The sequence below is a fragment of the Vombatus ursinus genome, unplaced genomic scaffold (assembly GCF_900497805.2).
Source record: "Vombatus ursinus unplaced genomic scaffold, bare-nosed wombat genome assembly UNPS02014810.1, whole genome shotgun sequence".
NCBI lineage: Eukaryota > Metazoa > Chordata > Mammalia > Diprotodontia > Vombatidae > Vombatus > Vombatus ursinus.
Genome location: NW_020954588.1, coordinates 8,566,699 through 8,583,436, shown reverse-complemented (window position 1 = coordinate 8,583,436; position 16,738 = coordinate 8,566,699). Strand labels below are relative to the sequence as shown.

Here is a 16,738-nt window from a genome sequence, read left to right as displayed (position 1 = left end):
CACAGTCTTCACCAGACTACCCAAAGAATCCAGGACACACAAAAAAGTCAAAGAGATTTAGTGATTGCCCACAGTCACAAAGCCAACACACCGAGATGGAACTTGAAACCACACAGTATAAGTACAGTGGAAGAGTCACAAAACATGTCTTTAAGGCCTGGATCTGATACTCACTGCCTTTATGACCTTGGACAAGTCGCGGAGGTCATTTAATCGTTCTCCACCTCATGTAAAGTCTCCTTACTCTCAATCTGGTCTACTTTTTCAATATTAAAAATCATGATGATAATAATAACCACCATTTACATAATGCCTCAAAGTTTACAAAATGCTTTACTATATAATTTTATTTGATCTTCACAATAGCCCTGTAAGGTAGGTGCTAATTTTAACCCCATTTTAGAGATAAGGAAACTGAGGTAGAGAGAGGTTAAGGGACTTGGCCACACTTACATGACCAGTGGAATTTTTACTTACGTCTCCCTGACTCTAGCACTCTCGTATCTAAACAAATACAACAGGTAGCCTTCCACTGCACTGCTATCTCACCGTGGAATAGCTGTAATGCAAGCCTTCAGAGGTATCATATGCTCTTAGTCATAGCATCACTTCCCATTCATTGGCAGGTTCTGGTCATGTACTCTCTATCTCATTGACAATCTAGAGACTAGAAATTAAATGTCACCCTGGCCAAAAAAATTAAAATGTCGATGACTCCCAGACAAGAGGCACCTTGTCTGAATTGTAGGGGGAAACAACAAAAACAGAACATCTTCCCCATCCTAGTTATTCCAAGAAGGCATTGACAACTTCCCTATTACTGAGTATTATAGTTTCTCCAGACCTCATTTCCCTCCTAAAGAAAAAAGAATCTATTAAAGATCTAACCCTAGGCTGTGCATGATTCTCTCTAGAGCAATGGTACTTCTCAAGCATTGATGGAAGAGTAACCTCACCATCTTCATTTGCCCCTCCTGAGCTCCCTTTTCCCCTGGCCATTTCTCCTGATGAAAATCAGCTCAGAGATAATTTTCAATTTGGGGTTATATTCTTGCCCATGGCTAAACTATTCTTCCCCTTTTTTGTAAGAGAATTTTTTTCTCTAGAACATTTATTCACATTTATTCTCATCAAAGGCTTGCAGGGGGCCTGCTTTTTACAATTCTTTAAGATCCCCAAGTGAGGTACAGTGCACACCAAGAATTCCAAAGCATTTCTGTGTCAATTCCCATCAACAAGCGTTTATTAAGTACACAATGTGTTCCAGGCACTATGCTAGGCACTGATGATACAAAAAAAAAAAATTTAAGTAGTTACCGCACTCGAGAAACATTCATTCTAAAGATGTATAGATCAATAATAGCCGGTTACAATTAAACTTGGTTTAAGCGTAGGGGCAACATAATGGCCCTTACGGTCCATTTTTGCTTATAAAAGTTTATTTTAGGCTAAAAGTTATGAGCTCAGTCACAACTGGTCTGGGCTTCCAGTTAGGAAAATTCTTAATGTCTAGACAGAGTTTGGATTCTCTGCATAACTTAATGTTTATATTTCTCTCTAGTTAACCCAGGCTGGTCTCTTTGTGGTTGAAGCAAAATTCAGTTTACTAGAAACTTTTGAGATTCCAAATAGCCCCATATATTATGGCATCTATGAATAGAAAGGCATCAGAAGAAAGAGCCAAACATTCCTAGGGACTTCCCTCAGCCCAGTTCTTCTGTTCCAAGATGCCTCTAGAGCCAATGGCCTTCCTTGACATTTTCTTTCTCTTCCACAAGACTGAGATGCCATGCTTGCTACAATTTTTTAAACAAATGTGATTCTAACTAGTCTGATCATTTATAAATGTGTCCTGAGGGTTGGCCAAATTTTCTTGGCCTATCCAGACATGGTTCTTATGCAATATCACTACAGTTACAAGGAATTTTTCACTTGTAGTTTAAGGCCTACAAATTGATTACCTGGATATCACATCACTTAGTGTATATAGAGAAGGGTTGAAGAAATAGTCCCACTCTTATATTGATGGGGGCAGTGAAGTAACAACTAGCAGAGGGGTCCAGAAATTCCTCATATAGAAAATAGTGTTTGAGCTGATGTTTGAAGAAATCTAGGGCTTCAAAGAAACAAAGGTCAGGAGGAAGTGCATTCCAGGCATCAGAGGCAGCCTGGGCAAAGCCACAAAGATGGGAGATGTTATACCATATGTGAGAAACAGCGAGTAGATTGAAGCATATGGGAAACAGAGTGATGTATAATACAGCTAGGTCTGATTAGTGAGGATAATGAATATGTGAAGTGGATGCATGTATTCAAATTCTCATTATTTGAAATTATGATTATGTAAAATATGGTAATTGGTTCAAGACTAGTAGAAATATGCAGTACAAATTCAAATAATGTAATGTATTGCATGGGATTCATTATCCACAATAATTGGGACCTAGTTTTATGTCTAGAAAGGAAGATTATAGTCAAGCTATGAAAGACTCTAAGTGCCGGAAGTGTTCATATTTGATTTAATAAGGAATCACTGGAATTCACTTAGACTTCCTAGGGAGAGAAGGTATATGAATAAAATGACTGAGAAACACTTTGCTTCTTCTCTTCATCCAACCTGCCAGTAGGCATTGACAATTGATTTTGAGCCAAAAAGGACCTTAGGTATCACGTGATCAAACTGCCTTATTTTAGAGATAGGGAAACCGAGGCCAACCAAAGAGAAGTGACATGCCCCAAGGTAGCAAATTAAAGAGCTGAGAATCGAACTCAGATCCTCTGCTTTGGTTTCTGAAGCTCTTATCACTCCAATATGGTGTCTATCTGTAGTCCTGGGTCAGATGCATCTGTAAGGTCAATTAGTTGTCATTTTCCTTAACAAATCTTTATCACTTGACCAAATTCACAAAGCTGTGTGAGTTCCCCATGCTAGAGACGGGTCTGTTTTTCCTCCTGTCGTGGAGTGCCTTCTTGTCTGCAGAAGCTGCAGGTCTGACAGGTCAGTACTTCATTTGGCAGAGCCAGGGGGGTGGGGGGACAGAAATTTGTGTGTGTCTTTTCCTTGATAGAGCTGAAGGTGAAATGGAGTTTTCCTTAAAGGAGTCTAAGCTGGCATAGACCTCTACTGTGTGCCCTGGAAAACAAAAACAACCAAAAAAAATCATAATTCATCTGTTCTCTGTAAGACAGCTTAATGGAAAGTCTCCAGAATGCTTTTTCTCCCACTTTCATTACTGGTCAGTGGAGATGTTGAAATCTAAAAATGATCAATTTATAGAGGTGATAGATGACTTTACAAATGAAAGTCTCCACTCAGAGTTTTCATGATAAACATACCAGTTTTTCTTCTTCCATCAACTTAGTAGAGAAGGACACTGGCTTTCCTTTAACTGTCAAAAAGCAATGACTAGTGTCATCATCATTTTTTTTCCTTTTTCTTTATTATAATTTTTGAAATGGCAACCAAGCAGCATGGATCAATTTAACTCTATTATGATTCTACCAACTTTTATTAAATGTCCAATGTGTGAAATGCATTGTGCTAGGTGCCGTACTGTTAGCCACATTTAATTACACAGATATCTGACGTGCAATAGTTAAGAAAGGAGGCAGCTAGATGGCTCAATGGGTAGAGTGTTGGGTCTGCAATCAGAAAGACATTAGGTCAAATCCAGCCTCAGACATTTACTAGCTGTGTGACCCTGAGCAAGTCATTTAATCTTTGTTTGACTTAATCTCCTGGAAAACAAAATGGCCATTTGTCAAGAAAATCCCATAGACACCATAGCCCGTGGGGTCCCAAAGAGATGGACACAACTGAATGACTGAACAACAATAATTAAAAATGACTAGAGCAGTTGCATGTCTACATTACAGGTCTGCACACTGGCTCAAACCTTGTATTTTTAATTCGTTGGTTTTGATGTTCTTCAGCATTAAATAATGGACTGTTAGCTCCAGGCTGCATTGACAGCTCCTTGAAGGCAGGGATGCTGTCATATTTATCTTTCGACTCCCCCCAGCCCTGAACATAGTGCATTGCAAATAACAGTCATATATTAAATATTTGTTGAATGAATTCCTTTGAGAACCATCCAATTTCATTAAATGACTTGGGAGGCCAGATTATCTCTGATACTGATCATTTGTACATGAACAGCTTCAGTCATTGACTGCTTTTCCACACTGGAGAAGAGTTCACTGTGGCCTGAGGCAAAATGGTAACCTTGGAGAAGTTTCTCTTGGGTACTTTCTCACCTCCCTTTCAAGGAACCTGCAGTTCTGTCCTGCTCCCCACCTTCCCTTTGGCATCTGTCTTGAGTTTTCTTTTCTTTGTAGTGTCTTGCTTTCAGTTAGTACTTACAACCCCACCCAAGGGCTATATGAAAGAATTTCTATATGAAAGAGTTAATGGCATCCCAGAATCCCCAAGTCTCTGAGTTGGAAGGAAACTTTAGCAGCTGTATCAACCAACCTCAATGTGAACAAGAATTCTTGTGGGGTATGTAAAAGTGTGTATCCAGTGACCTGAAAGATCCTGTGAAGCATTTCCCCAAGGTCTTAGTTCAGTTGTAAGCTTCAATAGCTTACAACTGCACTAAGAATTTTGGGACACCTTGAATTTTATGGTTGTACTACATAGATGCCAATACAGTCTATATTTCAAGCTTAATCCTCATTTTTTTATTTTCTTTGTTTGTTTGTTTGTTTTACCATTCTGGTGATGGATCGCAACCTCTGCCATGTTCATGTCTACTTTTTTATTCCCCATATGAACATTGTCATCATCTGTCTTTTGGAAGAAGACAAGAATGGTTATGTTATCAAGACCACAGGGCTCATTTTAGATATAAGATAAATCAACGATGGACTTGGACCCATGGCCTTGTTTCCCCTTATAACATATCAACAGGGAAAACACTGATTTTTGAAAAGCTCTAAAAACACTAGTTTGCTTTCTGACACACAGTACCCAGTGGGCTATGCCTTTCTTGAGAGCAGTGTTGCCCTATATAAGCTTCCAGCTCAGGAAAGCTTCAAGTGCTCAATGCCAGCCCTGTTGATTAGGAAAAAGAAAATCTGTAGCTCTCAACATCCTCCTCACTATTAGTAAAAGTATCTCAGTATGTTGTTCTCAGAAAGGGGGCTTTGCCACAATGCTGAAATAATTCTTAAGATCAATGAAAAAGGAAGTTCTCAAAGGGTTCATGAGAGAAATCTCAGTATTGTTCCATGTTCTGAAAAATCAAAAATTCACTTACAAACTGATTGTACCTCTCTGTGTGAATATTGTTAAAGAAACAAAGTAGGCCTTCTGGTTAAAGTAAAAGAAAGACAGGCAGTTAGCTAATTGGCATGGACTCTTCCAATGGTCAGTCTTAGCAGTCAGCATTTAGTGTGGTGGAAAGAGAAATTAATATTTGATACAATATGAAATGAGATAGGGAAATAACTATAGTCAAAGCCTAAGGCCAGGGTTCTTTACCTTTTATTGTGGATCAGGGACCCTTCTAGCAGTCTGGGGAAGCCTATAGACCTCTTCTCAGAATCATGTTTTTAAATACATAAATTTAAATACATAGGACTACAAGGGAAACCAGTTATATTGAAATACAGTTAATATTTTTATTTTCTCAATCAAATATTTTATCAAAATATTTTTTAAAAAACAAGTTCATTGACCCCGGGATAGGAACATATAATTATGAAGTAAGTAGGAATGTAAAGGATATATCCTTATGTCTAGAGAGAACCCCCATCTCTTTTATTCAGGCTTTCATGAAGTAAGCATCTTCAATTACTGCAGTCATAAATTAAGGATTCAAGTTCTTTTAAATATTCAATTTCACTGTAAAAGACTGTGTTATAAATTAAACTATAAAGAAAAAAAAGAGAAAAAATGCCTATCCCAAGTCTGTTACACTTAATAATAATAATAGCAAATACCTTAGCATTTATACAGGGCTTTAAGGTTTGCAAGGTGCATTACAAATATTATTTCATCTGATCCTCACAACAATCCTGGGAGGTAGGTGTTATTATTATCCCCATTTCATAGCTAAAACTGAAGGAGAGATGTTAAATGATTGGCACAGGGTCACACAGCTAGCAAGAGTCTGAGTCTAGTTTTGAACTTGGGACTTCTTGACTCCAAATCCAATATTCTATTCATAATGCCACCTAGGTTCTACTGCCAATTAGTGGACTGTTAACCAGGCACCCTTATTGTTGTTTGTCCATCTTGGGAAGAGGATCATGACATCAGGGAGGTGATGCCATGACATGCAAGTGAATTGGATTTAAGTGAAGGAGGGCTGTGCAAAGTCACCAGCCTCACTTTCACCTCCAGAGCCATCTGGGTCTGGTGGCCAGATAGCAGTCAGGACAATTGGAAACGGCCGAGGATGCAGTGGGAGACCTCGGTCTTTTTAAACTAAGGTCTTTAACAGGTCTCAGTTTGACTGAGGCAACCCCCATTCAGTGATTAAAGCTAGATAAAAAATGAGGCTGAGAATGGCATCATTAGATAGTCAAAAAAACAAACAAACAAACAAACAAAAAAACATCAACCTGGGCTCTGGGTTTCTGGCCAAAACAGAAACAATTGCCATTTACATTTACTCTGAGCCAATCAGGGCCCAAACAATAACCAAGTGGGGCTTGGCTTGGGCGCTATTGTCAGCCCATCAATGAGAGCCAGAGTGATTTGGGGTTAAGGCATGTTCCTTAAGAAAGAAATCTAGCCTGTAAACACCTGAAAGGTTAAGTGACTTGCCCATGGTGTCACACAGCTAAGGGTGGACTTGAATCCAAGTCTTCTAATTCCCAAACTATCCCAATATCCACCCTGTCTCACTACCTCTCTGGAGCACAGCATGTTATGTAGATGTCCACAGTTATCATCTTTCAAGATAATTTCTGGGGCCTCATACAGCTCTACGTTATGATCCCATGATCCAACAAAATTGCTAGTTAACCAGTGAGAGTAGCATGCCTGGGCAAGGAATATATTGTTAACAGGATACTCCTATTTTATAGTGGTACTCTGCTAGTCAACATACCTGACACTTTCATAGTTCCGTCTCCTGATAATAGGAAGGGCTGAAGGAGAGCTATCATAAAATCCAAGAGCCATGGAGGGATAAGGAGTCTTTTAGGACTATAGGAGTCTTTTAGGAATCATGATACGGTCAGGGAACCAGAGACATATTGCACAGGATAAGATAACATTATTTGTCATTCCAGAGCTGAGGTCACCAAAACTGGTGGGAAGATTAAACATTTTCAAATCTCTAAAACCCTGGTTGACAATCAATCATGACAGAGTTGTAGCATTTCTGTACATTTCTCCCTACAAAGCACAAACACAAAGGAGTATATATGCAAAAACTCTTCAGGTATAAAATCCCCAGTTAGCTGTGGTGGTGGGGGGGATTTTTGTAACAGGTTTTTCTGATGAAAGTCTCATTTCTAAGATGTACAGGTAATAAATCAAAGTTTATAACAATAAGAGCTATTCTACAATTGATAAATGGTCAAAGAATATGAACAGGCAGTTTTCAAAGAAAGAAATCCAAACAATCAACAAACATGAAAAAATGCTCCAAATCATTAATACTTTAAGAAAGAAAATGAAAGCTGCTCTGAGATTTCTATTCACACCCATCAAATTGGCAAAGACAATTTAAAAAACTGACAAATGTTTGGGGGACTGATGGAAAACAGGCACAGTAATGATCTAATGGTGAAGCTGTGAATTTATCCAGCCATTCTGGAAAGCAATTTGGAACTATAACCAAAAAGTCAATAAACTGTGAATATCCTTTGACCCAGAAATACTACTTCTAGGTTTCTATACTCAAAGCCATCAAAGAAATAGAAAAATGGATCCATATTTACACAAATATTTATAGCAGCCCTTTTCATTGTAACAAAGTACTGGAAACCAAGGGAGTGCCCATCAATTGGGATATGACTGAATAAATCATAGTATACAAATGTAAGAGAATATTATTATACTATAAAATGACTAAAGCAATGGATCTGGAGAAACATGGGAAGACTTGTATATATTGATGCAAAGTGAAATGGGCAGAATCAAGATAACAACTTATATAATAACAACATTGTAAAGATAAACCACTTTCAAAGACTTAAAAACTCTGATCAATGCAATGACCAATGATAATTCCAAAGAATCAATAATGATAAAGCATACTACCTGCCTTCTGACAGAGAGTAATAGACTCAAGATACTAAGAAAAATAATACATTTTTGGACATTACCAATGTAGATTTTTTTTTTTGCTTAACTATGGATATTTTTAAACATTTTTTTCATTTTTTTTCAATTTAGATGTGAGAAACAGAGAAAATAAGTGCTCATTAATTGAAAATTATTTTTTTAAGTGGTGAATTTTCCTCTCTTTAAAAGGGTTAGCATTCTCTCTGTAAAACAGACAGGAGATTCTGTATCAGAATCTTGTTACCTTTTATTGTCAAACCAGGAACACACAAGAAAACAAGGAAACACTTTTGCTCCAGAACCACTGGCTGATCACCCTTGGCTTTCTCAAATGGGTTATGGGCTGACTCAATGGAGTAGAGAGGCTTGTGTTCTCATAGTTATTGGAAATAGCTGTTCTCTCCTTGATCTACAGATAAATTGTCCTACCTTCCTGATTGTGGGAATTGTCTGAGTCAGTGCTGTTCCTATCATTTGGTAAATTCCACCATCTTACTCTCACTGGTTGGCATCAAAATTCTCAAGTCTCAGTATTACTTTCAGCACCCCTGACGACAACTTTATGTGACAAAGTGTTGGCCCCAAACTTCTGTCTCTCTACAACAGTGATGTCAAACTCAAAAGGAAATGAGGGCCACTAATCTGTGGCAGCATGTTGACTTAAAGAACCACATGTTAATATTATCTATTTTTATCATATTTGTATTTATTTTGTTAAATATTTCCCAATTACATTTTAACCTGGTTCAGGGTATACTCAGGAATTTTATGCCAAAGGGAAGATGGGGAAAGAAAGAAAGAGAGAAACAAAGAGAGAGAGAGAGAGAGAGAGAGAAAGAGAGAGAAAGAAAGAAAGAAAGAAAGAAAGAAAGAAAGAAAGAAAGAAAGAAAGAAAGAAAGAAAGAAAGAAAGAAAAAGAAAGAAAAGAAAAGTAAATACAGATCCCACTTGAGCCATATAGCCATAATGAGGGCAATCAGAATTTCTATGGAAAGATGTTGTACTAACATTCTTCATCTCCCTTTCATGTATTGTCTTCACCCATGAGAATGTAAGCTGCTTGAAAGTAGGAACTGTCTTGTTTTTGTTTTTGTTTTGTTTTATATTCAGCTCTTAACATGGTTCCTGGGACATAATAAGCATTTCATAAATGATAAGTCTTTTTTTTTCTTTTTCTTCCTTCTTTCTTTCTTTCCTTGCTTCCTTCCTTTTTCTTTCTTTCCTCCTTTCCTTCATTTTTTCCCTATTTCTACTATTTTTCCTTTCTCTGTTTTTTAAGATGGTAATACAATGTCTTGAATGCATGCTTTGATGATAATCAGTTTCCCCTAAACTATTTAGCTGCTTTGTTTCAAATAGTTCCCAGTAAGAGAAGGCACAGGGAGCAATATGTGATAGACAATGAATGGTTCAGACTGGCCGCAGTCTCAATAGCCATATGGGAACTATTTCATTTTCCTGCAAAAAGATACTGAAGATCAGAATGATTTAGAAGGGGGTAGGAGTCCTGAAATACTTTCTCACATGTGTCTCCTCACTGGGAGTATTTGGGATTCCAGAAGGTTTAGGAATATGAGAGTTATAGATGAGAAGTTCATAATCAAGGGGCAGGAATGCTTGGTGGATTCCAGGAACCTGTAGGTCCTTTGCTACCAGAGGAGCCATCCACATCAGAATGACTCCACTGATTCCATCAATACCACCAACTGGCCTGTCGTGTACACACCAAGAACTCCTTTCTAACTAATCCGGTGATTTTCCGTCTTCGCACGACAATCACAGAGTCATTCTGGCATGGTCACGTGGTATTTTGTGTGGTTCACAGAGTAGATAAGAATGTTATCAATGTAAATGGATACATATACATCAGTCCAACAGGTCAAGAGAGACTGTATCTGTAACTAATGTAAAGGGAAAGGTACATTACAGATTCCAAATGGCAAGCCAACATATTCATACTGTCCAAACCAAGTACCAGATGGGACTTTCTATTTGCTCACTTGGCAAATTTATCGTATGCCTGTTTTGGGCCCCTTTTTCATAACCCTGAATGATCCAAAAAAGTCTCGGATCAATGGAAGGGGGAGTCCAATCACAGATGGAGTGCTAACTAGTCAAGAGATCCATGGCTTTAAATTGTCCCTGACCACAAACTTCCAGAATGATTATGTGTGACGTCTCACGAGTTCTGTAGCTGTGACACATTTTGCCATACTTTTTTTTTTCTCACTAAGAACTCTCTAGCCCCATGGATGGTACATATTATAATACAAGATGTTGATATGGGTTTCATTCTTTATACTTATATCCCACCATCTAGCACAGGGCCTGGCACATAATAGGTGTTTAAAAAATGCTTGTTGATTAATATCATTCGACCCTCAAAAAATAACATGATAGCAAAGGTATTATTATCCTCACTTTGAAAATGAAGGAATTGAATCAAAAAGAGAGTCAGTGACTTACCCAAGGTCTCACAGCTACTAAGTTTCAGGGGCAGGATTTGAACTTCACTCTTCCTCACTTCAAGTTTATTACTCTATCCACAATACCACAGAAGATAAACCTCCTCTAGAGATCTGTGGCCAAGAATTCCTTAAGGACCTGGGTTTTTAGACCTATTGGTCAGAATCAAGATAAGGTAGAATTGAAATATACAATACCAACTTTTATCTTTCCAATGAAATGGAGGACCTCTAGACCTTACCATCTGGCCTGCCTCCATGCCATTTAGACTCCTGAGTTCTGTCATAGGTCATACTAGTACACCCTGAGAACTGCTAGGGCTTTCACCAACCTCTCTACTTCACCCTTAAGACTTCTGGGCATTTCCCCAGAAGCTGGACTCTCTTTTATGTGTTGTCTCCTCTGATTAGAGTGTGAGCTTCTAGAGAGCAGGGCTTGTCTCACTTTTCCTGTTGTCATTTTCTCTCTCTCTCTATCTCTCCTTCTCTTTTTTTTTCTGGAGAAAATCAGGGTTAAGTGACTTGCCCAAGGTCACATGGCTAATAAGTGTCTGAGACCAGATCTGAACTCAGGTCCTCCTGACTCCATGGCTGGTTCTCTATCTACTGCTCCACCTAGCTGGCCCTCTTGTTAGTATTCTCAAAGCTTAGCACAGTGCCTGACACATAGTAAGGACTAAATAAATGCTTTTTATTCGTTAATTCATACATCCATACAAAGTTGATTATACAGTCGTGCTCAGTGTAGAAAGTTTCATCATTACATACTAGTGAAATGCTATTAGTAATTAAGGCTATCTGACTAATGTGTGATTCAAAGGTATGATTTGACACACCAAATGTACTCATTTAAACAGAAAGCTAACTTGCAGTTATTCCTACTGACCTGCAGGCCATGGAGGGACAGCAATTCCAACACCATTCACAAAGGAGGGTGGATAGGTAATAAGGCAGAGGAATTAGGCATTTTTATAGCTATCTACTTGTGTCTCTAGTAGGTCCATCTACCGAGTGTCTAGGCCTAAGCAAAGAAGGTGATTATTGATCATTTTTAATGTATACAAGTCCCATAGTTTTGATTGCCAGAGTCACACAACCTCTAATTACAGAAATGCCCAAGAGAATAGGAAAGGATATTTTCAAAGATGTAGCTACCACTGACCTTATGATATAAAGTCACCATCATCCAAATTCCTTGACATTTGCTTTATTTAAGACCTTAGCTCCCAGTTCAGCCCAGTGTATAAGAACTGCCTAGTGATGCATACAACACAGAGAAATATAAAAAATACAGATATAGCTAGAAAATCAACCAGTAAACACCAAGCTGTACCTCACCCTGAAGTGTGCTCATCTGACTTGATGGTCTCACTTGACTCACCCTCTCCCTCTAACACACTCAAGCTATAAAGCATAACATAATGACCAATTCAAACATGTTGCCAGAGGTTCAAGGTCTCTCTCCTGGTGTTACCAGCCTCAGAGTAGGCAAGGGGCAGGTATCCTCCTCAGAGATACTGGTCCCATTTATCTCCTATTCCTACAATACAACAGCCCTTCCCCTAGGGAAGGCATGCATATTTCAGCTGGGCACTCTTTCCTTCTGGGCTAATTCTAGTTTTAAAAAATTCTATCAGCCCCCTGGTGCACCGATGCCAACAAGACTAGACAATCAGGGAACTTGAGCTCCCCTGGCAAGAATAAATACTCAGGCAGCTCAACCCCTGGTGGGAAGAGGAGAATAATAAACTGTATCTATTAAAAATGTTTTTAAATTTTTATGGATCAGTGTTATTTCTGGGTAATTCTGGACCACAGTTCTATCTGTGATAATGGACTGGTTCCAATACAGTTTATTTGTAGAATTCTCAGGGATAAAATGAGGCCTATATTGTTAGTTTATGAGCTTTGGACTTAAAGTCAGGAAGTCTTGAGCTCAAATATAGCCTTGGACACTTACTAGCTGGATGACCTTGGGCAAGTCACGTAACTACTGTCAGCCTCAATTTCCTCATCTGTAAAATAGAAATAATGACAGCACCCACCAAACAGGATCAAATTATATAACATATAAAACATTTTTTAAAACTTTAATGTACTATGTAAATGTTAGCTATTATTTCTGTCTACCTTTGTCCTAAGAGGGGAGGGAAAGGAAGGGAGTAAGCATTTGTATAGCACTTATCATGTTCCAGGCACTATGCTAAGTGTTTTATAATTATTATCTTATTTGATCCTTACTACAACCCTTGGAGGTAGGTGCTATTATTATCCTCATTTTACAGATGAGGAAACTGATACAAACAGAGGTTAAGTGACTTGCCCAGGGCCACACAGCTAGTATGTGTCTGAGGCAGCACTTGAACTCGGGTCTTCTTTATTCTCTTATCCATTATATCACTTTGCCTTAGCAATAACTATACATATATATGTTATATATATATATTATATATATATATTATATATATATACATGCACACACATACATATATGTGTGTGTTTATCATTTTTTCCCTCAATTTGTTTTCATATGCCATCTGATTTTTACTGTCTATACCATTACAGCATAGACACAGGATTTCAAGAGGCCTAATTCCAGACTCTGACAAAGCCCTGAATAGCCCATCATTTATGAAGTCATTCTTTAGGCAGATTACCCTGTGTGTGGTTAGTTGATGTGCCGTAGGTCTCTGCCCAGTAGGAAGAAGGCACTACAGGCTGTCTTCGCCTACTTTTGCCCAAGTTCCACTGTCCTAGATCCCATCTAGTAGCCCCAACAGTAGCAGGAGTTATAGGGAGTCCTTCACATCCCCATTTCTGTGGAAGGTGATCCACTCTACTCCACACCTTTGGCCCACTCCCTCATCAGGCAGCCCTTCCACCACCACTCCCCACTACTAGAAGGACGTAACTACTCACACCGCTTGGAGGATCATGGAGTCACCAGCCACAGTCCTTCTTGCAGGATGGAAATCTAATAGGTCTTACCATCCCCCTGCCACTATACTTTCTGGCCCCCTGGGAATTACCATCCCTCCTACCACTACCCCTACCAAGCATTGGTATCTGTTGGTAACTGTTGGTATTTGTCCCACCCATGCACCCTACAAATCCCTGGGCTTCACCATTCACTTTGAGGCTGTGGCCTTTGGGCCTTTCCATCCACCCTTAGATTGAGCCTTCCAACATACAAAGTCTCCCAGTTAGAGCATGAATTTCTTGAGACAAGGTACAGTCCTGTTTTCCTTCCCACTCCTTAGCACAGTAAAGACTCTCTCTCTTTCTTCCTTCCTTTTCTCTTCTTTTTCTTTCTTCTTTCCTTCCTTCCTTTCTTTTTCTTCCTTCATTTCTTTTTTCTCTTCCTTCTTCCTTTCTTCTTCCTTTCCTTCCTTTCTTCCTATCTTCCTTTCTTCCTTTCTTTCTTCTTTCTTCCTTTTCGCTTCCTTCTTTCTTTCCTACTTTCCTTCCTTCCTTTCTTTCTTCTTTCTTTCTTTTTCATTCTTTCTCTTTCTTTCTTTCTCTCTCTTTCTTTCTTCCTTCCTTTCTTTTTCTTTCTTCCTTTCTTTTTTCTCTTCCTTCTTCCTTTCTTCCTTCTTTCCTTCTTTTCTTTCTTCTTTCTTCCTTTTCTCTTCCTTCTTTCTTTCCTACTTTCCTTCCTACCTTCCTTCCTTCCTTCCTTCCTTCCTTCCTTCCTTCCTTCCTTTCTTTCTTTCTTTCTTTCTTTTTCTTTCTTTCTTCCTTCCTTCTTTTCTTTCTTTTTCTTTCTGTTTTTCACTCTATCATAACCAAACATCTCAAATGCTTTCAGACATAGATAATTCTTATTAGTAGTTCTATTACCCAAATGTATATGTTTTGTCACAATACTTCTCTATATATGAAAGATGAAGTGTCCTTAGCACTGTCAGATATACTTTCAGCTATAGAATTAAAATTAGAATCTTGTTCAGTCCTGTATTCTCTTCAGGCAGTAAATAATCTCTCAGGTCACCACAACCCCATAACCACCAGTTGTTTTCCTAACACATCTGCATAAAAGGAGTTCATTGGTGACTAGGAATTTCATGCATTTGACAGCTTTTGTTTGGCAGTATTGATGTCTCCAAGGCTTCTTTGTAATGAACTTATCCTGAATAGCTTTACCCACTTCTGAATGCTGCTGTTTGCCCAGCTCACCCCCTCCTGCAGCACATTGCAATTGTTTGTGGTTGTATTTCTGATGAGCAAAGCTCTTCATGTGCCTTTGTATTTTTTCCATGCTGTTTTTCAGTTTTCAAACTACTAATCAATAATAAGGGTTTCCCAGGCAAGATGCTACTGTAGAAAGAGAACCCCTAGTCCTGGTTCTGCCTCCGAGGGGGGGGGTCTGATAAATGTTTAATAACTGGTTTTCCAAATACCAATCTATCTATCCATCCATCCATCCATCCATCCATCCATCCATCCATCCATCCACCCATCCATCCATTCATCCATTCATCTATCTATCCATCCATCCATCCACCCATTCATCCATCTATTTATCTGTCTATCCATCCATCCATCTATCTATCTATCCATGCAACATGCTTTAGAATTTAATTCATATAATAAGCATTTTCTCCATCATTTTCAGAAGTCTAAATAATCAACAAAACAATAAATCAATCCCTGATTCGTACCTTGCTGGTTTCTGAAGTGTGAATGCTCACACTGAAAATTTAACAATTGATTCTCCAATGTGCTCAAGCTGACTTTGGCACACTTCTGCTGCCACCTATTCCCAGTGTCACCCAAGCTTGGAGCATCTCTGGGCTTCAGTTTCTTCTACCACCCCACCAACCCACCCCCATCTAAAGCAGAGGGATTGGGAAGGTAGCCTTCAGGGTCTGTTCAAGCTCTAAAATCATGATCCTATAATCCACCTTCAGTCAATCAACCAATCAACAAGCATGCTTACTATTTGCTGGGCATCAAGTATACAGAGGGGAAAAAAATGAAGAGCACCTGACTGTGCTCAAGGACTTCATGTAATATCAATGAAATATTTCCCATCAAGGTGGTGTTCAATCCCAGCTACCCAGAGAAAGCAGGCTTTCTCCTCCTGATACAGAGGTGAGGTGCTGAGGGATAAAATGAGATACAATTTTGGACGTGGACAATGTAGGAATTTGTCTGGCTCCAACATGCAAGTTTGCTATGGAGGTTTTATTTTTATTCTTTCTCCCATTGGGAGAGAGAAAATAAATGCTTTTTATTTGAAAAGAAAGTTCAAAACAAAAACAGAAAAAGAATTCCACAGGTTTAACAGAAAACCATTCCAAGGGACACACAGGTGCCCATCATATGAATAATTATTGGATATTACTTTTGTTCTCTGACCTTAGATCTGCAGAATTTGGTGCAATACAGTATTTTGTCATAAGGGTCTTAAGGTAGAATTCACATGGTTCTTCAAAGTTTGCAAAGTACTTTACAAATATTATCTCATTATATTCTGACAATAGGAATAGAAGACAGGTACTATTATTATCCCAATTTTATGGATGGGGAAATTGAGGCAGACAGAGGTTAAGTAACTTGTCCAAGGTCAACAGGGAATTTCTGAGCTTAGATTTGAACTCAGATCTTCCCAGCTCCAGGTCCAGTACTCTATCCACTGCACCACCTAGCAGCCTATATATATCAAAAAATAAAGTGAACTTATAATTGGGAGACCTGGGTTCATATGTCTGATCCTATCCTTGCTCTCTGTGTGATTGAAATAAGTACTGACACCTTTCTGAGCCCTCTTTTCCTCATCTGTAGAATGAAGGGTTTGTGCTAAATAGACCCTGGCTAGGCAACAATGGTTTTCTTGGAGAAGTATAACAACCAGTTAAAATAGTTGCTTCTAAAGCATTCCAAATACAAAGGACTTAAATTCTAATGGTGAAAACTCATCACACCACAACAGGTGGTGTGTGCAATACCCAACCATCACATCACATGGAGGACATCTACTCCATCTACTATCTAAGTGTGGTACCAGAAAAAGAGTTCTGAATTT

General features: G+C 38.7%; 1 protein-coding gene across 2 annotated transcripts in view; it reads left to right on the top strand.

Annotated features, from left to right (window-relative positions):
- The window catches only part of SLC9A9 (solute carrier family 9 member A9), a 736,009-nt gene that overhangs the window by 327,801 nt on the left and 391,470 nt on the right, over window positions 1-16,738 (top strand). For both annotated transcript variants that reach the window (XM_027875882.1, XM_027875883.1), the window contains exon 8: window positions 2,893-2,998. In XM_027875882.1, coding sequence (XP_027731683.1) covers window positions 2,893-2,998 — 106 coding nt within the window. The remainder of the gene's footprint in view (window positions 1-2,892; window positions 2,999-16,738) is intronic.